We start from the raw sequence: 26689 nt of genomic DNA on the forward strand, positions 1-26689 counted from the left end.
AAGTTCGCTACTACTGCCCGGAACCGGACCTGAAACCCTGGGCTCTCGCTACCTGGCACCCGGAGCTGAGCGGAGTGAGCTCGTCCAGCCGCCGGAAAAGGGGCCGGAAGAGGCGGGATTTCTCAGGTGACGTCACCGGGCGCCGCGGGTAAGCGGCTGTTTGGAGTTCGGAGTGAACTGGGAGAGGGGGACGATGGCGGCCGATGATGCAGCTTTGGAGTCATTGGTAACGGGTCTGTACGACGTGCAGGCTTTCAAGTTTGGGAACTTCGTGCTGAAGAGCGGGCTCTCTTCCCCCGTGTACATCGACCTACGGGGCATCGTGTCTCGACCTCGTATTCTGAGTCAGGTACCTGCCCAGGAAAGGAAAGAAGAGGGTTGGGTGGCGGGGATGGGGACCAGGAGAGGGGGGGGAATGACAGAAGTTGGGCTGTGGGTGACAGCAAAAGAGCCAAGCAGGCGGGTCGACCGTGCTATCGGCCTGGTGGAGTCTGTTTGCGAAGCCCAGAGACCAGGAACTGTTAGGCTTTTGAGGACCTAGAGGGCAGCCTGCACTGTGACTCGCTTGCTTTGACACGTGCTCTGCCAGAGAGTCGGGGAAACCCAGTTTGGGGCCTTTTCTTGCACAGAAGTACTTGAAAGAGTTCCGCGTATTTAACCTCGTGACAATGGGACGGCGGGGGGAGGGGAGGAAAAGGTGTGTTGGGGGAGAATTTAGTAGCTGCTTAAATACTTGGGAGGGCTCTTGCTAGGAAAGGGGGATTCGATTTTGCACTGTGTGGCCAGGAGCAAGAATTAAGGCCAGAGGGTGGACATTTCATGGAGGCAGTTTTTTGGTGAATAAAAGGGAAAAACTTTGTACAGATTAGAGTTTTCTAGCACAAGGCTTCTTAAACTCTGAGTAGATACGAATCACCTGGAATTTTGTTACAATGCATACTCTGATTGAGTAGATCTGAGGCGGGGTGGGAGGTTATGCATTTCTCACAAGCTGCCAGCAAAAGCTGCAGACCACAGTGTAAGTAGAAGGGTCTAAATGTGCTAATAGAGTTTCTACTAGCCGCATATGAATATTGAGCATTATGAATTTTTAAATTTATAGTCACATGCGACTAGCGGCTACCTTATTGGACCGTGCAGATATAGAACCTTTCAGTTATCACAGAAGTTCTATCTAGAAGACTTATGTAAGTTTTCTCCACCACTAAGGGTTTATGTTTGCCCTTTGTGAACCCCAGTCTGATGTTATTATGAAAAGGACTGAAGCACTAGTTGATGTGGGTTAGACTATTCTCACCATCCAGAATCTTGCTATGGTGCATCTCGTCAGTGCTGAGAAAGTGGATGACTAGGGATCTTCTTTTGAAAAGTTGGTTTATTTTTGAAGAAGTCATCAGTTAACAGATGACTAAAAATTATTTTTTTGATACTAGATATTGGGGGGTGTGTGTATGTGTCTGTGCTTTTTGGTAGTTAACTCAGAAGGAGTTCAAAATATTGAGAGAGCTAGATATAACAGAACTCCTTTCATGTCTACTTATTTATGCAAATAGGGTTTCTTATTATTTGCACCCCCAAAAAGCAAAAGAACTTACACTGAATTCTGACTTCCTAGTAGTAAGTAATAGTCAACTACAGTAGATACATAAATTAATTGCCAGGATCAGGTACCATTCATCTCACTAAGAAATGCATTTCCAGGGCTTCCCTGGTGGCGCAGTGGTTGAGAGTCCACCTGCCGATGCAGGGGACACGGGTTCGTGCCCCGGTCCGGGAAGATCCCACATGCCGCAGAGCGGCTGGGCCCGTGAGCCATGGCCGCTGAGCCTGCGCGTCCGGAGCCTGTGCTCCGCAACGGGAGAGGCCACAACAAGTGAGAGGCCCGCGTACCGCAAAAAAAAAAAAAGAAACGCATTTCCAAAATAATCTGTTTTTATGCTTCTATCAAAATTTGCAGATTATGTTTTAATTAATTTTATGCTCATAACAATTGTAATGATAACAGAATTTTTAACACTTAGAGAGTTATGGTCACAGGAAATTTTTAAAATTTACAATTTAGGGCTTCCCTGGTGGCGCAGTGGTTGAGAGTCCGCCTGCCGATGCGGGGGACATGGGTTCGTGCCCCGGTCTGGGAAGATCCCACATGCGGCGGAGCGGCTAGGCCCGTGAGCCATGGCCACTGAGCCTGCGCGTCCGGAACCTGTGCTCCGCAACGGGAGAGGCCACAACAGTGAGAGGCCCGCCTACCGCAAAAAAAAAAAAAATAAAAATAAATAAATTTACAATTTAAAATTTCAGTTTATATACATTTTTGTTGTGGAGAAGTATCATAGAATGATTAGTAGAAGTTTTTCAAGCACAGATATATATTGCATTAGAATAAAATTTTGTGGAGACAATGGAATGAAAATATGAGTTCAAAAAAATGTAAAATTTTCCAAGTTCATAATTCAGCATTTTCATTTTTTTTTTTAAGCAGATGTTGAGTATCAAATCAGTATAGCATTTGGATCCCATTGTATTCACTTAAAGGAGTGGTGTAACAGTTCTAGGATAATATGTTAATTTTTTCAGTACTCTAGAAGTTACATTTTTTACAGCTTAAAACTATTCATAAATTTTTCAAATCTTTAGAAATACAGGAACAAAAAATTCTGAACACCTCTGATCTAGTTCACTAAGTAACTGCTTTTCTTCTTAAAATAAGATGGTGTTGGGTGGGAGTATGCATTCTGGCATTAAAATGTGATGATTTATGTAGAAAAGGATATTATCAACTAGTGCTTCACACAGTAGGCTCTGTATTTATGAGACCTTTATTTTTTTTTTAAGTCACCTTTCTTTTTTTTTTAATTAATTTATTTTTGGCTGCGTTGGGTCTTCGTGTTGGGTCTTCATTGCCGCGCACAGGCTTTCTCTAGTTGCAGCGAGGGGGGGCTACTCTTTGTTGCGGTGCATGGGCTTCTCGTGGCAGTGGCTTCTCTTTGTTGCGGAGCACAGCCTCTAGGTGCATGGGCTTCAGTAGTTGTGGCATGTGGGCTCAGTAGTTGTGGCTCATGGGCTCTAGAGTGCAGCATCAGTAGTTGTGGCGCGTGGGCTTAGTTGCTCCACGGACTTGGGATCTTCCTGGACCAGGGCTCGAACCCATGTCCCCTGCATTGGCAGGCGGATTCTTAACCACTGCACCACCTGGGAAGTCCTATGAAAACTTTAAGAAAACACTTTGGTGTATATTCTTCCATTGATTTTTTTATTAAGATATAATTGACATATAAAATTATATGAGTTTCAGGTGTACAACGTAGTGACTCTGTTTGTATATATTGTGTAATGATTGCCGCAGCAAGTCTGGTTAACATGTCTGTGTTCATAGTTAAAAATTTTTTTTCTTCTGCTGAGAACTTTTAAGATCTCTCAGTAACCTTCAAATATGCAATACAGTATTATTAACTATAGTCACCATGCTGTGTATTACATCCCTATGCCTTACTTATTTTATAACTGTAAGTTTGTACCTTTTGAATCACTTCACCCATTTTGCCTACCCACTACTCTCTGCCTCTAGCAACCACTAATCTGTTCTGTGTATCTATGACTTGTCTTTTTGTTTGTTTTTTTAAGATTCCACATATAAATGAGATCATGAAGTAGTTGTCTTTCTCCATCTCACTTATTTCACTTAACATAATGCCCTTCAAGTCCATCTATGTTGAGCAAATTTCAATGTTTTACAGTTATCGTGGCTGAATAATATTCCTTTGTGTGTGTGTGTGTGTGTGTGTGTGTGTGTGTGTGTGTGTGTACACCACATTTTCTTTATCCACTTGTTCATTCATGGTTGTTTTGCAAATTAGGTTGTTTCCATATCTTGGCTATTGTAAATAATGCTGTAGTGAACATGGGGGTGCAGAAATCTTTTCAAGATAATGTTTTCATTTTCTTCAGATAAATATCCAGATGTGGAATTGCTGGATCACGTGGGAGTTCTGTTTTTAATTTTAATTTTTCGTGGGAGTTCTGTTTTTAATTTTTAATTAAAATTTTTAAATTTTACTATTTTCCACAGTGGCTGCACTAATTAACATTTTCTCCATCAGTGCACAAGGATTCCATTTTCTTCATATCCTCACCAACACTTATTATTTCCTTTTTTAAAAATTAATTAGTTTATTCTTGGCTGCATCGGGTCTTAGTTGTGGCATGTGGGATCTTCATTGTGGCATGTGGGATCTTTCATTGCAGCGTGTGGGCTTTTCTCTAGTTGTGGCCTGCGGGTTTTCTCCATAGTTGTTGCTCACGGGCTCCAGAGCACGTGGACTCTGTAGTTTGCAGCACACGGGCTCAGTAGTTGTGGCACATGGGCTTAGTTGCCCCACGGTATGTGGGATCTTAGTTCCCTGATCAGGCATTGAATCTGCATCCCCTGCATTGGAAGGCGGATTCTTTACCACTGGACCACCGGGGAAGTCCTTACACTTATTATTTCTTGCTCTTTTGATAATAGCCACTCTGAAAGGTGTGAAGTGATACCACATTGTGGTTTTGATGTGCATTTCCCTGATGATTAGTGATACTGAGCATCTTTTCATATGCCTGTTGGCCATTTGTATCAATATGTCTTCTTTGGAAAAATGTCTGTTCAGATCTTCTGCCCATTTTTTAATCAGATCTTTTTTTAAATTATTGAGCTGTGTGGGTTCTTTATATATTTTGGATACTAACCCCTTTTTGGACATATAATTTGCAAATATCTTCTGCAATTCAGAAGGTTACCTTTTTTTGTTACTAATGGCTTCCTTTGCTGTGTGGAAGCTCTTTAGTTTGATGTGGTCTCATTTGTTTATTTTTGCTTTTGTTGCCATTGCCTTTGAAGTTAGATCCAAAGAAATATCACTAAGAGTGATGTCAAGGAGCTTACTACCTATGTTTTATTCTAGGAGTTTTATGGTTTCAGGTCTTACATTCAAGTCTAATCCATTTTGAGTTAATTTTTGTGTATGGTGTAATATAGTGGTCCAGCTTCATTCTTTTGCATGTGGCTGTCCAGTTTTACAAACACTATTTTATCGAAGAGACCATCCTTTCCCATTGTATATTCTTGACTCCTTTGTCATAAATTAACTGAACATACGTGCTTGGTTTTATTTTTAGGGTTTATTCTCTTTTCTGTTCCATTGATCTATTTGTTTGTTTTTATGCCAATACCATTCTGTTTATAGTTTGAAGTCAGGGCGTGTGATGCCTCCAGCTTTATTTTTCTTTCTCAAGATTGCTTTGGCTATTTGAGATCTTTCATGGTACCAAAGAAATTTTAGGGTTGTTTGTTCTATTTCTGTGAAAAGTGTCTTTGGAATTTTGATAGCGATTGCATTGAATCTGCAGACTGCTTTGGATAGTATGGACATTTTTACAGTATTAATTCTTCCAATATATGATCATGGAATATCTTCATTTATTTGTGTCATCTCAATTTTGTTCATCAGTGTCTTACAGTTTTTAGTGTACAGGTCTTTGACCTCCTTGGTTAAATTTATTCTTAGGTATTTTGTTCTTTTTGAGGCAATTGTGTATGGCATTGTTTTCTTAATTTCTCTTTCTGATGGTTTGTTGTTAGTGTATAAAAGCACAACAGATTTTTTTTTTTTTTTTTTTTTTTTTTTGCGTTACGCGGGCCTCTCACCGTTGTGGCCTCTCCCGTTGCGGAGCATAGGCTACGGACGCGCAGGCTCAGCGGTCATGGCTCACGGGCCCAGCCGCTCTGAGGCATGTGGGATCTTCCCGGACCAGGGCACGAACCCGCGTCCCCGCGTCCCCTGCATCGGCAGGCGGACTCTCAACCACTGCGCCACCAGGGAAGCCCCACAACAGATTTTTGTATATTGATTTTGTACCTTGCAACTTTACTGAATTTGTTGATTACTTCAAACAATTTTTTGGTGAACTCTTTATGGTTTTCTAAATGTTAAATCATGTTGTTGCCCACTTAGTTACTTCTTCCTTTCCAGTATGGATGGCTTTTATTTCTTTTTTCTGCCTAATTGCTCTGGCTAGGACTTCCAATAGTATGTTGAGTAAAAATGGCAAGAATGGGCATCTTTATCATGTTTCTGATCTTAACGAAATAGCTTTCAGATTTTCGCCATTGAGTATAATGATTAGCTGTGGGCCTGTCATATATGGCTTTTATTATCTTGAGGTACGTTCCATCTCTACCCTTTGTTCAGTCTCTGTCATAAATGGTTGTTGAATTTTGTCAAATGCTTTTTCTGTACCTATTGAGATGATCATATGATTTTTCTCCTTTGTTTTGTTAATGTGGTGTATCACATTGATTTGTGGATGTTGAACCTTCTTTGTATTGCCTGGGATAAATCCCACTTGATCATAGCTTATTGTCCTTGTAATGTATTGTTGAATTTGGTTTGCTAATATTTTGTTGAAGATTTGTGCCTCTAAATTCATCAGCAATACTGGCCTGTACTTTTTTTGTTGTGTCCTTATCTGGTTTTGCTATCAGTGTAATGGTGGCCTTGTAAAATGAGTTTGGGAACATTCCCTCCTCTAATTTTTTGGAAGAGTTTGAGGAGGATAGGTATTAAATCTTTTTTGAATGTTTGGTAAAATTCAACAATGAAGCCATCTGGTCCTGGACTTTTGTTGTGAGTTGTTTTTTCTTGTTGCTGTTTTTGTTTGTTTATTACTGATTCATTCTCCTTACTAGCAATCGGTTTATGCATATTTTCTATTCATGATTCAGTCTTAGAAGATTGTGTGTTTCTAGGAACTTACCTATTTCTTCCAGGTTATTTAATTTGTTGATATATAGTTGTTCATAGTAACCTCTTATGAACCTTTGTATTTCTTTGGTATCTGGTGTATGTTCTCTTTCATTTCTGATTTTATTTATTTGAGCTCTCTCTTTTTTCTTGGTGACTCTAGCTAAATGTTTATCAATTTTATCTTTTCAAAGACCCAGCTCTTAGTTTCATTATTTTTTTAATTGTCTTTTTAATAGTCTCTTTCATTTTTTTTCCACTCCTATCTTTATTATTTCCTTCTTTCTATTAACTTTGGGCTTCATTTGTTCTTTTTCTGCTTTGTTTGGGTATAAAGTTAGGTCATTTATTTGAGATTTTTCTTATTTCTTGAGGTAGGCCTGTGTCATTATAAACTTCCCTTTTATAACTGCTTTTGTGGCATCCGATAGATTTTGGTATGTTTTGTTTTGATTTTCATTTGTCTTAAGGGTTGTTTTTGAAATTTCTCCTTTGATTTCTTCATTGACCCACAGGTTGTTCAATAGCATGTTGTTTAATCTTCACACATTTGAGATTTTTCTTGTTTTCTTTCTGTATTTCCAGTTTCATGCCATTGTGGTCAGAAAGATACTTGATATGATTTCAATAAATTTCTTGAGACTTGTTTTGTGGTCTAGCATATGATCTATCTTGGAGAATGTTCCATATACACTTGAGAAGAATGTGTATTCTGCTTTTGGATGGAATGTTCTCTGTATTTATTAGGTCCATATGGTCTAGAGTATTCTTGGTTGGAAGTGTTTTCCTTTGAGCACTTTGAATATGTCATGCCACTTCCTTCTGGCATGCAAAGTTTTTGCTGAGAAGTCTGCTGATAGTCTTATGAAGGGAGATTCTGTTGTATATAACAAGTTGTTTTTCTCTTGCCACTTTTAAGATTCTCTCCTTGTCTTCAACTTTTGACATTTTAATTATGTGTCTTGGTTCAGGTTTCTTCTGGTTCATCTTCTTTGGAACACTCTGGACTTCCTGAATCTTCAGGAAATTTTTAGCCATTCTTTCCTTTTTTTAAAAAATTGTGTTCCTTTTTTTTTTAATATTAGAGTATAGTTGATTAACAATATTGTGTTAGTTTCAGGTGTGCAGCATAGTGATTCAGTTATACATATACATGTATCTATTCTTTTTCAAATTCTTTTCCCATTTAGGTTATTACAGAATATTGAGCATAGTTCCCTGTGCTATACAATAGGACCTTGTTGGTTATCTATTTTAAATATAGTAGTGTGTATATGTCAATTCCAAACTATCAATTATCCCTCCCTGCCCCCACCACCTTTCCCTTTTGTAACCATAAGTTTGTTTTTGAAGTCTAGGAGTCTATTTCTGTTTTGTAAATAAGTTCATTTGTGTCATTTCATTTTAGATTCCACATATAAGGGATATCATATGATATTTGTCTTTCTCTGTCTAACTTACTTCACTTAGTGTGATAATCTCCAGGTCCATCCATGTTGCTGCAAATGGCATTATTTCATTTTTTTAATGGCTGATTAATATTCCATTGTATTTATATACCACATCTTCTTTATCCAGTCATGTGTTGATGGGCATTTAGGTTGCTTCCATGTCTTGGATATTGTGAACAGCACGGCAATGAACATTGGGGTGCATGTATCCTTTTGAACCATGTTTTTTTCCAGATATCTGCCCAGGAGTGGGATTATTGGATCATATAGTAGCTATATTTTTAGTTTTTTAAGGAACGTCCATACTGTTCTGCATAGTGGCAGTACCAGTTTGTGTTCCCACCAACAGTGTAGGAGGGCTCCCTTTTCTGCAAGCCCTGTCCAGCATTTATTGTTTGTAAACCTTTTGATGATGGCCATTCTGACTGGTGTGGGTGGTACCTCTTTGTGGTTTTGATTTGCATTTCTCTAATAATTAGCAATGTTGAGCATCTTTTCATATGCCTCTTGGCCATCTGTATGTCTGTCTTCTTCGGAGAAATGTCTATTTCTGTCCATTTTTTGATTGAGTTGCTTGTTTATTTGATATTGAGCTGCATGAGCTGTTTGTAAATTTTGGAGATTAATTCACTGCCAGTTGCATCATTTGCAAATATTTTCTCCCATTCTGTGGGTTGTCTTTTTGATTTGTTTATGGTTTCTTTTGCTGTGCAAACGTTTTTAAGTTTAATCAGGTCCCATTTGTTTATTTTTTTTCCATTACTCTAGGAAACGGATTGAAAAGGATATTGCTGCAATTTATTTCAAAGAGTTTCCTGCCTATGTACTCCTCTAAGAGTTTTATGTTATCTGGTCTTACATTTAGGTGTTTAATCCATTTTGAGTTTATTTTTGTATATGGTGATAAAGAATGTTCTAATATTCTTTTACATAGCTGTCCAGTTTTCCCAGCACCACTTATTGAAGAGGCTGTGTTTTCTCCATTGTGTAGTCTTTCCTCCTTTGTCATAGATTAATTGACCATAGGTGTATGGGTTTATTTCTGGGCTTTCTGTCATGTTCCACTGATTTTATATTTCTGTTTTTGTGCCAGTACCATAGTGTTTTGATGACTGTAGCTTTGTAGTATAATCTGAAGTCAGGGAGCCTGATTCCTCCATCTCTGTTTTTCTTTCTTGAGATTCCTTTGGCTATTTGGGGTCTTTTGTGTCTCCATACAAATTAAAAGTTTTTCTGTTCTAGTTCTGTGAAAAATGCCATTGGTAGTTTGATAGGGGTTGCATTGAATCTGTAGATTGCCTTGGGTAGTATATCATTTTGACAATATTGAGTCTTCCAATCCAAGAACACGGTACATCTTTCCATCTGTTTGTGTCATCTCTGATTTCTTTCATCAGTGTCTTATAGTTTTCAGAGTTGAGGTCTTTTGTCTCCTCAGGTAGGTTTATTCCCAGGTATTTTATTCTTTTTGATGTGCTGGCAAATGGGATTGTTTCCTTAATTTCTCTTTCTGATCTTCTGTTTTTAGTGTATAGAGATGCAAGAGACTTCTGTGTATTAATTTTGTATCCTGCAACTTTACCAAATTTATTGATGAGCTCTAATAGTTTTCTGGTAGCATCTTTAGGATTTTCTATGTATAGCATCATGTCATCTGCAAACAGTGAGTATTTTGTTTCTTCTTTTCCAATTTGGATTCCTTTTATTTCTTTTTCTTCTCTGATTGCCATGGTTAGGACTTCCAGAACTGTTGAATGAAAGTGGCAAGAGTGGACATCCTTGTCTCGTTCCTGATCTTAGATGCTTTCACCTTTTCACCATTGAGTATGATGTTAGCTGTAGGTTTGTCATACATGGCCTCTATTATGTTGAGGTATGTTCCCTCTATGCCCACTTTTTGGAGAGTTTTTATCATAAATGGGTATTCAGTTTTATTAAAAACTTTTTCTGCATCTATTGAGATGATCATGTGATTTTTATTCTTCGATTTGTTGATGTGGTATATCATGCTGATTGACTTATGGATACCGAAAAATCTTTTTATCCCTGGGATAAATCCCACTTGATCATGGCGTATGATCCTTTTAATGTATTGTTGGATTTAGTTTGCTAGTATTTTGTTGAGGAGTTTTGCGTATATGTCCTTCAGTGATATTGGCCTGTAATTTTCTTTTTTTGCAGTATCTTTGTCTGATTTTGGTATCAGGGTGATCGTGGCCTCATAGAATGCACTTGGGAGTGTTCGTTCCTCTGCAATTTTTTGGAAGAGTTTCAGAAGGATAGGTGTTCAGTCTTCTTTAAATTTGATAGAATTCTGTGAAGCCATGTCGTCATGGACTTTTGTTCGTTGGGAGGTTTTTCTGTTTATTTATTTTTAAAAATAAATATTTATTTATGTATGGCTGTGTTGGGTCTTCGTTGCTGTGTGTGGGCTTTCTGTAGTTGCGGCGAGTGGGGGGTACTCTTTGTTGCGGTGCGTGGGCTTCTCATTGCAGTGGCTTCTTTTGTTGCAGAGCACAGGCTCTAGGCATGCGGGCTTCAGTAGTTGTGGCACGCGGGCTCAGTAGTTGTAGCTCCTGGGTCTAGAGTGCAGGCTCAGTAGTTGTGGTGCACAGGTTTAGTTGCTCTGCGGCATGTGGGATCTTCCTGGACCAGGGATCGAACCTGTGTCCCCTGCATTGGCAGGTGGATTCTTAACCACTCTGCCAACAGGCAGTCCCTGCTGGGAGTTTTTTAATCACAGTTTCAATTTCAGTACTTGCAATTTGTCTGTTCATATTTTCTATTTCTTCCTGGTTCAGTCTTCAGAGAGTGTACCTTTTTAAGAATTTGTCCATTTCATCTAGGTTGTCCATTTTATTGGCATATGGTTGCTTGTAGTAGTCTCCTGTGGTCGTTTGTATATCTGTCGTATCCGTTGTAATTTCTTCTTTTTCATTTCTAAGTTTATTGATTTGAGCCCTCTCCCTTTTTCTTGATGAGTCTTTCTAAAGCTTTTTCCGTTTTTATCTTTTCAAAGAACGGGATTTTAATTTCATTCATCTTTTCTATTATTTTCTTCATCTCTGTTTCATTTATTTCTGCTCTGATCTTTGTGATTTCTTTACTTCTACTAATTTTGGGTTTTGTTTGTTCATCTTTCTGTAGTTGCTTTACGTGCAAAGTTAGGTCGTTTATTTGAGATGTTCTTTGTTTCCTGAGGTAAGATTGTATTACTATAAATTTCCCTCTTAGAACTCTTCTGCTGTGTCCCATAGATTTTGGATTGTCGTGCTTTCGTTTTCACTTGTCTCTAGTTATTTTTTGATTTCCTCTTTGATTTTTTCAGTGATCCATTGGTTATATAGTACCATATTGTTTAGCCTCCACTTGTTTGTGTTTTTTACAGTTTTTTTCCTTGTTGATTTCTAAACTCATAGCATTGTGATCAGAAAAGATGCTTGATATGATTTCAGTTTTCTTAAACTTACTGAGGCTTGCTTTGTGGCCCAGCATGTAATGAATCCTGGAGAATGTTCTCTGTACACTTGGGAAGAATGTGTAGTCTGCTGCTTTTAGATGGAATGTTCTGTAAGTATCAATTAAGACCATCTGGTCTAATGTGTCATTTAAGACATGTGTTTCCTTATTGATTGTCTGTCTGGATGATCTGTTCATTGATGTTAAGTGGGGTGTTAAAAGTCCTTCGCTATTGTGTGACTGTCGATTTCTCCTCTTATGGATGATAGTATTTGCCTTATATATGGAGGTGCAATTTTTCTATCTTCTTCAACTGATCCCTTGATCGTTATGCAGTGTGCTTTGTGACAGACTTTATTTTATTTATTTATTTATTTTTAACATCTTTACAGTCTTTATTTTAAAGTCTATTTTGTCTGACATGAGTATTGCTACTTCAGCTTTCTTTTGATTTCTGTTTGCATGGAATACCTTTTTCCATCCCCTCACTTTCAGTCTGTATGTGTCCCTAGTTTTGAAGTGGGTCTCTTGTAGACAGCGTATATATGAGTCTTGTTTTTGTATCTATTCAACCAGACTGTGTCTTTTGATTGTAGCATTTAATCCATTTACATTTAAGGTAATTGTTGATATGTATGTTCTTATTGCCATTTTGTTAATTGTTTTGGATTTTTTTTTTGTTTTTTGCGGTACACGGGCCTCTCACTGTTGTGGCCTCTCCTGCTGCGGAGCACAGGCTCCGGACGCACAGGCTCAGCAGCCATGGCTCATGGGCCGCTCAACAGCCGCTCCGCGGCATGTTGGATCTTCCCAGACCGGGGTACGAACCTGTGTCCCCTGCATCGGCAGGCGGACTCTCAACCACTGTGCCACCAGGGAAGCCCTGGATTTGTTTTTGTAGATCTTTTTTCTTCCCTTTCTCTTTTGTTCTCTTCTCTTGTGATTTGAAGTTTATCTTTACTCTTGTGTTTAGGTTTCTATTTCTTTTTTGTATGTGTATCTATTGTAGATTTTTGGTTTGCCATTACCATGAGGTTTTGATATAGCAGTCTATATATATACAAGATTGTTTTAAGTTGCTGGTCTCTTAATTTCAAATGCATTTCCAATATCCTGCATTTGTACTCTCCTCCTCTCACAGTTGCTGGTTTTGATGTCATATTTGTGTGTATGTGATTTCCTACCTTTACTGCGTGTTTGCCTTTACTGGTGAGCTTTTCCATTCGTAATTTTCTTATTTCTAGTTGTGGCCTTTTCTGCCTAGAGAAGTTCCTTTAGCATACGTTGCAAAGGTCTGATTGTACTGACCTTTGTACTGCAAAGGTCTGATTGTACTGAATTCTCTTAGGTTTTGCTTGTCTGTAAAAATTTTTATTTCTCCATTGAATCTGAATGAGAGCCTTGCTGGGTAGAGTATTCTTGGTTGTATGTTATTCCCTTTTATCACTTTAAATATATCATGCCACTCCCTTCTGGTCTGCAGTTTCTGCTGAGAAATCAGCTGATAACCTTGTGGGGATTCCCTTGTATGTTATTTGTTGCTTTTCCCTCATTGCTTTCAGTATTTTTTCTTTGTTTTTAATTTTTATCTGTTTTATTACCATGTGTATCGTCATGTTCTTCTTTGGGTTTATCCTGCCTGGGACTCTCTGTGCATCCTGGACTTGGGTGACTGTTTCCTTTCCCATATTATGGAAGTTTTCAGCTATTATCTCTTCAAATACTTCCTCAGGACCTTTCTCTCTTCTCCTTCTGGTACCACTGTAATGCAAATGTTGGTGTGTTTAATGTTGTCCCAGAGGTCTTTTAGACTGTCCTCATTTCTTTTAATTCTGTTTTTTTTTTTATTTTCCACAGCCGTGATTTCCATCATTCTGTTTTCCAGCTCATTTATCTGTTCTTCTGCCTCTATTATTCTACTATTGATTCCTTGTAGTGTAGTTTTTATTGCAGTTATTGTATTGTTCATCTCTTTGTTTGTTCTTTAGTTCTTCTAGGTCTTTGTTAAGCGTTCCATCTGTGCCTCCATTCTTTTTCTGAAATCTTGGATCATCTTTACTATCATTACTCTGAATTCTTTTTCAAGTAGATTATCTGTCTCCATTTTACTTGGTTGTTCTTCTGGGGTTTTATCTTGTTCCTTCATGTGGGACATATTCCTCTACCATATCATTTTGCCTAACTTTCTTTGATTGCGGTTTCTGCATGCTGCAGGGTTGTAGTTCTTCTGCTGTCTGCCCCCTGGTGGATGAGGCTGTCTAAAAGGCTTGTGCAGGCTTCCTGGTGGGAGGGACTGGTTCCTGCCCACTGGTGGGTGGAGCTGGGACTTGTCCCTCTGGGGGGCAAGGCCACATCAGGGGGTGTGTTTTGCAGGCAGCTGTTTGCTCAGGAAGACTTTAAGCCGCCTGTCTGCTGATGGGTATGTCTGTGTTCCCACCTTGTTGGTTGTTTGGCCTGAAGCATGCCAGCTCTGGAGCCTACCAGCTGTTGAGTGGGGCCAGGTCTTGGTGAGAGAATGGCACCCTCCAGGAGGACTCATGCCAATGCGTACTCCCCAGAACTACCACCGCCAGTGTCTTTGTCCCCACAGTGAGCCACAGCTGCCTCCCCCACCCCACCTCCGTAGGAGACCCTCCAGTACCATCAAGTAGGTCTGGCCCAGCCTCTTATGAGGTTACTGCTTTATTCCCTGGGTCCTGGTCACATGAGACCTTTTGTGTGCCCTCCAAGAGTGGAGTTTCTATTTCTCCCAGTCCTGTGGAATTCTTGTGATCAAACCTTGCTTGCCTTCAAAGCCAGATTCTCTGGGGGCTCCTCCTCCCATTGCCAGACCTCCAGGCTGGGGAGCCTGATGTGGGGCTCAGAACTTTCACTCATGTGGGAGAACTTCTGTGGTATAATTATTTTCCAGTTTGTGGGTCACCTACCCAGCGGGTATGGGTTTTGATTTTATTGCGATTGCACCCCTCCTACCTTCTCATTGTGGCTTCTTCTTTGTCTTTGGGTGTAGAATATCTTTTTTGGTAGGTTCCAGCATTTTTTTTGTCAATGGTTGTTCAGCAGTTAGTTGTGATTTTGGTGTTTTTGTAAGAAGAGGTGAGCTCAAGTCCTCCTCTGCCATCTTGTCTCTGCACCCCAGTCATTATTTCTTCAAATAAGTTTTCTGCCCCTTTTTTTCCTCTCTTCTTCTGGGACTCTTCTAATCTATAATGTGAATGTTATTCTCAATATTTTTCCCTAGGTCCCCTACGCTATTTTTGCTTTTTAAAATGCTGGTGTTTTGTTCTGTTTATTGCTGCTCTGTTAGGGTGAGTTCCACTGCCCTGTCTTCCAGATTACTGATCTTTTCTTCTGCTTCATCTTGTCTGCTGTTGAACCCCTCTAGCTTATTTTTCAGATCAGTTATTGTATTCTTCAGCTCTTTGACTTGTCTTTGGTATGTTTTTATATTTTCTGTCTCTTTGTTGAAGTTCTGTGTTCATCCATTCTTTTTCCTATTTTGGTGAGCATCTTTAAGACCATTACTTTGAGTTCTTTATCAGGTAAATTACTTATTTCTGTTGCATTAAGGTTTTTTATTGGGGTTTTCGTTTGGAACATATACCTGTTTTCTCATTTTGCTTGACTCTGTGTTTCTATGTGTTAGGTGATAGAGTTATCTTTTCTAGTCTTGAAGGGGTGGCCCTGTTTGGGAAATGAACCTTACTGTTCAACCTTGCTCTAGTTCTTAGTTGTTTCTCAAACTGTGTCTTTGATTGTTTCACACCTTTGGGGCCCAGAAATGCAATCCCCCCTAGCAACGAAAGCACACACTCAAGTGGTGTCCCCTGTTTGGACTACATGTGCCCACTGGCTTTGGTGTGCATCCACACCACTGGTGTGGCTGCAGGATTAGTGGAGGATGGGGGAACAGGCTGCAGCAGAAACATGGGGAAGTGGTGTATTCACCCACTGCCTCTGGTGGGGCTGGGGCTGTGGTGCAGGGAGGGGCAGGCAGTAGCAAGTTAGAAAGAGAGTGTAAAAATGGTGCCTGCCAGTGGCTCCATACCTGGAGAAAGCCCCAACAGAGCCCCTCTGGCAGACACTTTAAGATTAGCAAGTGAACTTACTTCACATATGATCTAGGCTCTTTTCAGGCTACAGTTTTTGTGTTGGGTCCCAGGGTGAGTGAGTCTGCACACAAGCCATTTAAGAGCAGATCTCTATTCCCTACATCCATATGGTTTTCCTGGATCCAAGCCCTGTTGGTCTTCAAAGCCAGGTGTTTTGAGTGCTCATCTCTCCGGTGTAGGTCCCAGGGGTTGGGGTGACTGATGTGGAGCATCAGGGAGAAGTTCCATATTTGTGAGATCCCTCCTGGTTATGGGTTGCTGAAGTAGTGATGGAGTTTTTGGCGAGACTGTGTCTCTAACTCTCCTACCCATCTCCATGTGCCCTTTTATCCTTTGTTGTGCAGTAGCTGTTCACCTATCTCTCAGGTTCTTTTCGGAGGGAGTTGTTCTTAATGTAGTTGTAGATTTGTTGTGTCCATGAGAGGAGGTGAGTTCAGGATCTTCTAACTCCACCATCTAGAACCACCTTCCCACTTGTTTATTTTTGGTTTTATTTCTTTGCTTTTGGTGTCAAATCTAAAACATCATTGTTAAGACCATTGTCAAGGAACTTACCGCCTGTTTTCTCAAGGAGGTTTATGTTTTTAGGTCTTACATTCAAGTCATTAATCCATTTTGAGTTAATTTTTGTGTATGGTGTACGATGTAGTCTAGTGTTCCCAAAACCATTTTGTTGAAGAGACTGTCCTTTTCCCTTTGTGTATTCTTAGCTCCTTTGATGTAAATTAATTGAACATATATGTGTAGGTTTACTTCTGGGCTCTCTATTCTGTTCTGTTGACCTGTGTGTCTGTATTTATGCCAATACCATAGTGTTTTGACTACTATTACTTTGTAATATAGTTTGAAATCAGGGAATATGATACTTCCAGCTTTGTTTTTCTTTCTCAAGATTGTTTTGGCTATCCAGGGTCTTTTGTGGTTCCATACAAATTTTAGGATTGTTTGTTCCATTTCTGTGAAAAGTGCCATTGTAATTTTTTAGAAACTTCATTGAATCTGTATATTGCTTTTAGTATGGACTTTTTTTTTTTTTTTTTTTTTTTGCGGTACGCAGGCCTCTCACTGTCGTGGCCTCTCCCGTTGCGGAGCACAGGCTCCGGACGCGCAGGCTCAGCGGCCATGGCTCATGGGCCCAGCCGCTCCGCGGCATGTGGGATCTTCCCGGACCGGGGAACGAACCCGTGTCCCCTGCATCGGCAGGTGGACTCTCAACCACTGTGCCACCAGGGAAGCCCTAGTATGGACATTTTAACAGTTTAATTTTTCTGATCCATGAGCATGGAATATTTTTCCATTTACTTATGTTATCTTAAGTTTGTTTGTTTGTTTTTAAAATCAATGTCTTATGTTTTTAGTGTACAGGCCTTTCACTTCCTTGGTTAAAGGTTTTTCACTTCCTTGGTTAAATTTATTTGTAAGTGTTTTATCCTTTTTTTTTTTTTTTGGCCGTGCTGTGCGGCATGCGGGATCCTAGTTCTCTGACCAGGGATTGAACCCGTGCCCCCTGCAGTGGAAGTGCGGTGTCTTAACCACTGGACTGCCAGGGAAGTCCCTGTTTTATTCTTTTTAATGCAATTGTTTTCTTAATTTCTCTTGTGAAACTTCTTAATTGAAGACTTCTGTTGGGAAAATAAAACTAGCAGGTGATAGGTTTAGACATGACAAGCATAATGAATTACTAAGGAAAACTGTGAAGCCTAGGGGTCATCCTTAGTCTTCAGGGTGAACATCATAGCCTTTCCTAACACATTCCATGTTGCCCTTGGAGCAGCCCTGAGTCTAGCTAAGTAGGTTAATTCTTCTGTTTTTATATTTATATTTGTAAACTGGGATTTGTGGAGAGGATAACTTAACAAAAAGGCATTTATATTTTTCTGATCAGGTTTAAGACTCTCCCTTGCTGGGTTGTTACTGTCTTTATGTTGTTACATGATTTATACACCACTTAAAATAGTAATAATAATAATTGGGTTATGTGTTGTTTTTTTACAGGTTGCAGAAATTTTATTCCAAACTGCCCAAAATGCAGGGATCAATTTTGATACTGTGTGTGGAGTACCTTATACAGCTTTACCATTGGCCACGGTTATCTGTTCAACCAACCAAATTCCAATGCTTATTAGAAGGAAGGAAACAAAGGATTATGGTAAAGTAAAAATAGTATAAGCTTTAAGTTGACATGTAGCCTGATACTTTTAGAATTTGTTCTTCTAGGCACTGATGTTCATAGTCACCTTGAATATTCTTCATAGGGCCTTTAAGTTGTTATGGCCTGTGGAATTTGTTAACTGTTGTTATAAATCACCTCCCTTTCCTTTAGAGTCTAGGGGTGAAATGCTTTGTATTAATTAGGCAATGAAAAAAAGTGCTTTTTTTGTGCACCAAATTTATGAAACCCAACATTTTTACCAGCGCTTCCCTCATCAGAAGAATGTTCTAAGAGCACTTACTTTCCCAATGTATTTATATTTAAATTGCATGAATAAAATCAATCTGTTAAAGCAATGTGAGGGAATTCCCTGGCAGTCCAGTGGTTAGGACTCTGCACTTCCACTGCAGGGGGCCCAGGTTCGATCCCTGGTTGGGGAAATAAGATCCCACAGCTGTCCAGGTAGCCAAAAAAAAAGTAAATGCCACATGAAATTCTAAATGAAGATGTTTTTATGGGTTCATGGCAGTAGGTTATCAGGTGGGTGTTTTAAATGTGGGCTGCGTTAAAACTAAATCAATCTAAAAGTATTGGAACTGACTTCATATTTGATGATCTTAAGTACTAATGATTTTTTCGTGTTGTTTTACGTTGGTGTGATACTGTTTTTATTACTTCTTTTTGAAAAGAGTCCTTTTTACAGACATGTTCTAAAAATTTTATGATGAAATCATATGATGTCTGGGATTTGCGTCTAAAAATTATGGGGGGAGGGTGATGTTGGAGTTACAGTTGAAACAAGATTGCCCATGAGTTGCTAAGTGGTGAGGTGCTGTATTTGTGGAGGTTTGTTATACTATTTTGTCTAGTTTTGTTTGAAATTCTCCATTATAAAAAAATTAGACAAATGTTTTTGCCACTTAGTGGCACAGTGTTTATATGAATCACTGCCATAAGACTACTGTTTCTATTTCCTTATTATGTATCTTCAAAAATATTTCTTAGAATAAGATCATTAATTTAAAAATATACCTATAAGTACTCGCAGTCTTATGTTCTCGCCTAAGATGATTCAGTTAAACTTGCCAATTCTGCAAGGGAAGGAAAGGAGTTGGGGAAAGGGCAAAGACAGTACCTGTGGAAAGTTCAGAATGTAGGCAAAATGCCCACTATATCTATTCTGATTCAAAATAAGATAAATTTGGTAGTGGAAAATGTAAAAATGAATCTCTAAACCGTGAGTCTGTGTAGTCTACAGCCTGAGTATTTACAGTTTGTAGATTATCTGAAAATAGTCTGCAGTAGGGGTTGGAGTGGGGAAGTGTGTTTAGTCACATTACATTACATAGCTCATAACGCTGTGGTGATTGACCTCAGTGGTTGTCGAATATTTTCCCTCCTGCATTTATGTGCTCAGAAGGCCAGTTGTTTGGCTGATCTTGAATAAAGAAATTGTTAATGGAAAAAGGAATGATTTCATTGATGATATTGGGCTATTCTTTGTTTCATAACTTTCATTGACCTAGGTGATCTTGCCTTAATAAAACCTGTATTTGAAATTTTGATCATAAACACATTAAATGATGTTTTACACCATTAAATAATTTGCTAGTTTTACTAAAAATGTTCTGTATATGTAACTTTGACAATTTTGAAATACATAGGCACTGAACAAAACAGTAATTGTGGCACATTGAAGATTCATTAGGAATTTTAAAAATAAAGTAGTTCCAAAGTAGATTATCAGAAAATATAATTTAGATTATCCCCCTCTTCATAAATACATGCCAAATTTATACTACAAGATACATCTTGAGTTGGCTGAAATATATAACTTTAAAACAGAGTCAACGTAATTTTTTCTTTTCTAGGTACTAAGCGTCTTGTAGAAGGGGCTATTAATCCAGGAGAAACCTGTTTGATCATTGAAGATGTTGTCACCAGTGGATCTAGTGTTTTGGAAACTGTTGAGGCTCTTCAGAAGGAGGGCTTGAAGGTCACTGATGCCATAGTGCTGCTGGACAGAGAGCAAGGAGGAAAGGACAAGTTGCAGGCGCATGGGATTCGTCTCCACTCAGTGTGTACATTGTCCAAAATGCTGGAGATTCTTGAGCAACAGAAAAAAATTGATGCTGAGATGGTCGAGAGAGTGAAGAGATTTATTCAGGAGAATGTTTTTGTCGCAGCTAATCATAATGGTTCTCTCCCTTCTGTAAAGAAAGGACCCAAAGAACTAAGCTTTGGTGCACGTGCAGAGCTGCCCGGGATCCACCCAGTTGCATCAAAGCTTCTCAGGCTTATGCAAAAGAAGGAGACCAATCTGTGCCTGTCTGCTGATATTTCAGAGTCCAGAGAGCTGTTGCAGCTAGCAGATGCTTTAGGACCCAGAATCTGCATGCTCAAGACTCATGTAGATATTTTGAATGATTTTACTCTGGATGTGATGAAGGAGTTAACCATTCTGGCCAAACGCCATGAGTTTCTAATATTTGAAGACCGGAAATTTGCAGATATAGGAAACACAGTAAAAAAGCAGTATGAAGGTAAGTATTATTCAGGAACCAACAAGAATCACAAATCCAGCTTAAACTGGCTGAAGAACAGAAGGAAATGTATTGGCTCACATGACAAAGTCCAGCCGTAGAAAAGCCTGTCAAGCGTGGTTGGCTCTAGGAGCTCAAGTGATGTCTTTTGGCCTTGCTTTCTCTCCAAGTCTCAGCTCTGCTTTCTTCTCTCTTGACTTCTTTCTCAGGTAGGTACACTCCTCAAACCAGTCGCTCAGACCTGGGGTATAGAATACCTTTATTAGCTCACCTGGGTAATATACCCTGCTCCTGGTGATGTGAGGCTATTTTTTAAAAATTTTTATTGCAGTATAGTTGCTTTACAATGTTGTGTTAGTTTCTATTGTACAGCAAAGTGAATCAGCTATACGTATACATATATCCGCTCTTTTTTGGATTTCCTTCTCATTTAGGTCACCACAGAGCATTGAGTAGAGTTCACTGAGCTAAACAGTAGGTTCTCATTAGTTATCTGTCATAGTATCGATAGTATATATATGTCAATCCCCATCTCCCAGTTCACCCCCCCACCCCACAACTTGGTGTCCATATGTTTGTTCTCTACGTCTGTCTCTATTTCTGCTTTGGAAATAAGATCATCTATACCATTTTTCTAGATTCCACATATATACGTTAATATACAACATTTGTTTTTCTTTTTCTGACTTACATGACAGTCTCTATCTAGGTCCATCCACGTCTCTACAAATGACCCAATTTCATTCCTTTTTATGGCTGAGTAATATTCCATTTATATATGTACCACATCTTTATCCATTCCTCTGTTGATGGACATTTAGGTTGCTTCCATGTCCTGGCTGTTGTAAATAGTGCTGCAATGAACGTTGGGGTGCATGTGTCTTTTTGAATTATGTTTTTCTCTGGCTATATGCCCAGTAGTTGGATTGTGGGTCACATGGTAGTTCTAGTTTTAGTTTTTTAAGGAACCTCCATACTGTTCTCCATAGTGGCTGTATTAATTTACATTCCTACCAACAGTACAAGAGGGTTCCCTTTCCTCCACACCCTCTCGAGCATTTATTGTTTGTAGATATTTTAATGATGGCCATTCTGACCTGTGTGAGGTGATACCTCATTGTAGTTTTGATTTGCATTTCTCTAATAATTAGTGATGTTGAGCATCTTCTCCTGTGTTTGTTGGCCATTTGTATGTCTTCTTTGGAGAAATGTCTATTGAGGTCTTCTGCCCGTTTTTTGATTGGGTTCTTTGTTTTTTGATATTGAGCTGCATGAGCTGTTTGTATATTTTGGAGATTAATCCTTTGTCAGTTACTTTGTTTGCAAATATTTTCTCCCATTCTGTGGGTTGTCTTTTTGTTTTGTTTATGGTTTCACTTGCTGTGCAAAAACTTTTGAGTTTCATTAGGTCCCATTTGTTTATTTTTGTTCTTATTTTCATTACTTTAGGAGGGAAGTCAAAAAAGATCTTGCTGCGATTTACGTCAGAGAGTGTTCTGCCTGTGTTTTCCTCTTAGAGTTTTATAGTATCTGGCCTTACATTCAGGTCTTTAATCCATTTTGAGTTTATTTTTCTGTATGGTGTTAGGGAGTGTTCTAATTTCATTCTTTAAAATGTAGCTGTCAGGTTTTTCCAGCACCACGTATTGAAGAGGCTGTCATTTCTCCATTGCATATTCTTGCTTCCTTTGTCATAGATTAGGTGACCATAGGTGTGTGTTTATCTCTGGGCTTTCTATCCTGTTCCACTGGTTTATATTTCTGTTTTTATGCCAGTACCATACTGTCTTGATTACTGTAGCTTTGTATTGTAGACTGAAGTCAGGGAGCCTGATTCCTCCAGCTCTGTTTTTCTTTCTCAAGATTGCTTTAGCTATTCAGGGTCTTCTGTGTTTCCATACAAAATGCAAAATTTTCTGTTCTAGTTCTGTGAAAAATGCCATTGGTAATTTGAGAGGGATTGCATCGAATATGTAGATTGCTTTGGGTAGTATAGTCATTTTCACAATATTGATTCTTCCAATCCAAGAACATGGTATATCTCTCCATCTGTTTTTGTTGTCTTTGATTTCTTTCATTAGTATCTTATAGTTTTTTGTACACAGATCTTTTGACTCCTTAGGTTTATTCCTAGGTATTTTATTCTTTTTGTTGCAATGGTAAATGGGATTGTTTCCTTAATTTCTCTTTCTGATCTTTCGTTGTTAGTGTATAGGAATGCCAGAGATTTCTGTGTATTAATTTTGTATCCTGCGACTTTACTAAATTCATTGATTAGCTCTAGTAGTTTTCTGGTGGCATCTTTAGGATTTTCTATGTATAGTATCATGTCATCTGCAAACAGTGAGTGTTTTATTTCTTCTTTTCCAATTTGGATTCCTTTTATTTCTTTTCTCTGATTGCCATAGCTAGGACTTCCAAAACTGTTGAATACTGGCAAGAGTGGACATCCTTGTCTTGTTCCTGATCTTAGAGGAAATGCTTTCAGTTTTTCACCATTGAGAATGGTTTGCTGTGGGTTTGTCGTATATGGCCTTTATTATGTTGAGGTAGGTTCCCTCTATGCCCACTTTCTGGAGAGTTTTTATCATAAATGGGTGTTGAATTTTGTTGAAAGCTTTTTCTGCATCAACTGAGGTGATCATGTGGCTTTTATTCTTCAGTTTGTTAATATGGTGTATCCCATTGATTGATTTGCATATATTGAAGAATCCTTGCATCCCTGGGATAAATCCCACTTGATCATGGTGTATGATCCTTTTAATGTGTTGGATTCGGTTTGCTAGTATTTTGTTAAGGATTTTTGTGTCTGTGTTCATCAGTGATATTGGCCTGTGATTTTCTTTTGTTGTGATATCTTTGTCTGTTTTTGGTATCAGGGTGATGGTGGCCTCGTGCAGTGAGTTTGGGAGTGTTCCTCCCTCTGCAGTTTTTTGGAAGAATTTGAGAAGGATCGGTGTTAGCTCTTCTCTAAATGTTTACTAGAATTCGCATGTGAAGCCATCTGGTCCTGAGCTTTTGTTTGTTGGAAGATTTTTATTCACAGTTTCAATTTCATTATTTGTGATTGGTGTGTTCGTATTTTCTATTTCTTCCTGGTTCAGTCTTGGAAGGTTGTACTTTTCTAAGAATTTGTCCATTCCAGGTTGTCCATTTTATTGCCATATAGTGGCTTGTGGTAGTCTCTTATGATCCTTTGTATTTCTGCAGTGTCAGTTATAACTTCTTTTTCATTTCTAATTTTATTGATTTGAGTCTTCTCTATTTCTTGATGAGTCTGGCTAAAGGTTTATCAATTTTGTTTATCTTCTCAAAGTACCAGCTTTTAGTTTTATTGATCTCTGCTATTGTTTTCTTTGTTTCTATTTATTTCTGCTCTGATCTTTATGATTTCTTTCCTTCTACTAACTTTGTGGGTTTTTTGTTCTTCTTTCTCTAGTTGCTTTATGTATAAGGTTAGGTTGTTTATTTGAGATTTTTCTTGTTTCTTGAGGTAGGATTGTATTGCTGTAAACTTCCCTTTTAGAACTGCTTTTGTTGCATCACATAGGTTTTGGGTCGTCGTGTTTTCTTTGTCATTTGTTTCTAGGTATTTTTTTATTTCTTCATTGATCTCTTGGTTATTTATAGCGTATTGCTTAGCCTCCATGTGTTTGTGTTTTACAGTTTGTTTCCTGTAATTGCTTTCTAATCTCATAGTGTTGTGGTTGGAAAGTTGCTTGATACGATTTCAATTTCTTAAATTTACTGAGGCTTGATTTGTGACCCAAGATGTGATCTGTCCTGGAGAATGTTCCTTGTGCACTTGAGAAGAAAGTATATTCCACTGCTTTCGGATGGAATGTTCTGTAAATATCGATTAAGTGTATCTGGTCTAACGTGTCATTTAAGGCTTTTGTTTCCTTATTAGTTTTCTGTCTGGATGATCTGTCCATTGGTGTAAGTGGGGTGTTAAATTCCCCCACTATTATTGTGTTACAGTTGATTTCCCCTTTCACGGCTGTGAGCATTTGCCTTATGTATTGAGGTGCTCCTGTGTTGGGTACATAAATATTTACGGTTGTTATGTCTTCATCTTCTAGGGTTGATCCCTTGATCATTGTGAGGCTATTTATGTAAACTTCTTGAACCCCAAGGTATAGTTAGGGGTTATTTCCCTAAAGAAAATGGCTGTGCTTATGCCAGAAGAAGGGGACATGGGTTCTAGGCAGGCAAAAATGACAGATGTTGGCCCTGCAGAACACAATGAGTTCTGAATATTCAAAGAATGAAAATTGCAGATATAGGAGACAAGGAAAAGGTAGTATAAAGTAAGATTTATTTTTAGCAGAAAAAGATCTGTTGATATGCATCCTTTTTAAAAAATTTTGTCAAATAGCTCAAGGTAGAGCATACATTAGTTTTAAAAAGTGCTTAATTCTTTACCAATTCTTTACCCATTCTTCTATGCAACTTTCTGTTATATTGGGTATATCTCTTTTTTCACTTACCCTTACAATGGACATTTTATGTTATTTAACAGTTATAAGCATCTTTTGAGACAACAATTTTTCTTAAAGTAATACATACATATTCTTAAGCTATTTCCTTAGGAGAGATTTGCTGTAATGACTTTCTTCATGTGCTAAAGGTATTGACTGTTGGGACTTCCCTGGTGGTCCAGTGGTTAAGACTCTGCACTCCCAATGCATGGGGCCCAGGTTCAATCCCTGGTCAGGGAACTAGATCCCGCATGCTGCAACTAAGAGCCCGCATGCCGCAAGTAAGACCCGGCACAGCCAAATCAATAAATAAATACTTTAAAAAAAAAGATTGTTGAAAGAGTTATACAAACTTTCTATAAGTTTGCATATAGTTTTTTTTCAAAAATCTACTTGGGTTACTGTTGTCTGCTTTTAAAATGAATACAATTGTCTATTGAAATTTGAAGAGCTAAAGAGACCTAAGGAACAAGTAGATTTGAGAGATGGTAAAGTTTCTGAGAGATCCCTACAGAATGAAAATTTGTCATCTTCAGAGGAATTTCAATTGATATCTTCCACTCAACAAACAACCTGTCTTCACTGGACCCTTTCCAGTTGCATAAATCTTATTGGTAGTCACAAGCATCAGCCTGCAAGGAAAAACAGTCTTATCAGTTTTGCTAGTAAACTAAGTGTAGAACTTATAAGATTTTTTTTCTCCTTGTGATTTCTCAACCAGCTAACCAGGTGGACAGATAAATTTTTCACAAGTAGGTCCACTGATAATCACTAAAATTCTTGAAGTGTTTCGCTATTACATTGACATGTTACTAGGAGATTATTTCCATATTGTAGTTGGTTGGTTGGGTAAAAGTTAAGGGATTTTGTTTGGAAATTGACAGATACCATTTTCCCCTTTTCATAGGTGGTGTCTTTAAAATAGCTTCTTGGGCAGATCTAGTAAACGCTCATGTGGTTCCAGGCTCAGGAGTTGTGAAAGGCCTGGGAGAAGTAGGCCTGCCCCTGCACCGGGCATGCTTACTCATTGCAGAAATGAGCTCTGCTGGCTCCTTGGCCACTGGGAGCTATACTGAAGCAGCGGTAAGTGACAGAGGAGAGAGATTGGGGCAACAGAAGGCCGGGGCTGTGACACTAGATGTTACAGGGGAAGAAAATACCTTAATTTGGGGTCTATGGAATTGCTGTCAAAAACAAAAAAATCACCTGCTGTTTGTGTGACAGTATATTAATACTAGTTGGCTAGAATATCCTGATGGTTAATAAATAGCATTTTATATCTTGTAGTGTACACCAAAGAAATTTGAACTGTACTCTAAGAGAGAAACATTGAAACACAGATATTGGGTCAAATAAACATATGTCTGTATTTACCTGGTCTTTAAGATAGAGGAGTTTTTTCCCTTTCACCATGAATTGAAATTGAATAGCTTTTTCCCAGATACGCAGTTTCTTGGACTCTCCCGAGTCACACACAGATGCACATTCTCATGACAGCAGCCCACATGAAGCAGCTCACCTTTTCAGTCTTTGATATTGATTGGCATTGTATGGGAGAGCTCTTAACTAGAGTCCAGACACATTGTTTCCTTTAGTAGCTCCCCATTATTAAAAATCCTTAACACCATACATGGTTGGTGGAGCCCAGCTCCAACCCCCTGCATGCCAGAAAAAAATGAGAGATGGATAATCATCTAGTTATAAAGCTCCTC

General features: G+C 38.7%; 1 protein-coding gene and 1 non-coding gene across 2 annotated transcripts in view; both read left to right on the forward strand.

Moving 5' to 3' along the window:
* The first annotated feature begins 149 nt into the window (after positions 1-149).
* Positions 150-26689, forward strand: part of UMPS (uridine monophosphate synthetase) — a 47626-nt gene continuing 21086 nt past the window's right edge. The window contains exons 1-4 of the mRNA XM_060010795.1: positions 150-349; positions 17797-17950; positions 19825-20496; positions 25885-26060. Of these exons, the coding sequence (XP_059866778.1) occupies positions 194-349; positions 17797-17950; positions 19825-20496; positions 25885-26060 (1158 nt within the window). The 5' untranslated portion in view covers positions 150-193. The remainder of the gene's footprint in view (positions 350-17796; positions 17951-19824; positions 20497-25884; positions 26061-26689) is intronic.
* Positions 18321-18393, forward strand: TRNAG-UCC (transfer RNA glycine (anticodon UCC)). The gene has a single exon. It is a non-coding gene; the product is annotated as a tRNA-Gly (tRNA).

This window comes from Delphinus delphis, chromosome 4 (assembly GCF_949987515.2).
Source record: "Delphinus delphis chromosome 4, mDelDel1.2, whole genome shotgun sequence".
Taxonomy (NCBI): domain Eukaryota; kingdom Metazoa; phylum Chordata; class Mammalia; order Artiodactyla; family Delphinidae; genus Delphinus; species Delphinus delphis.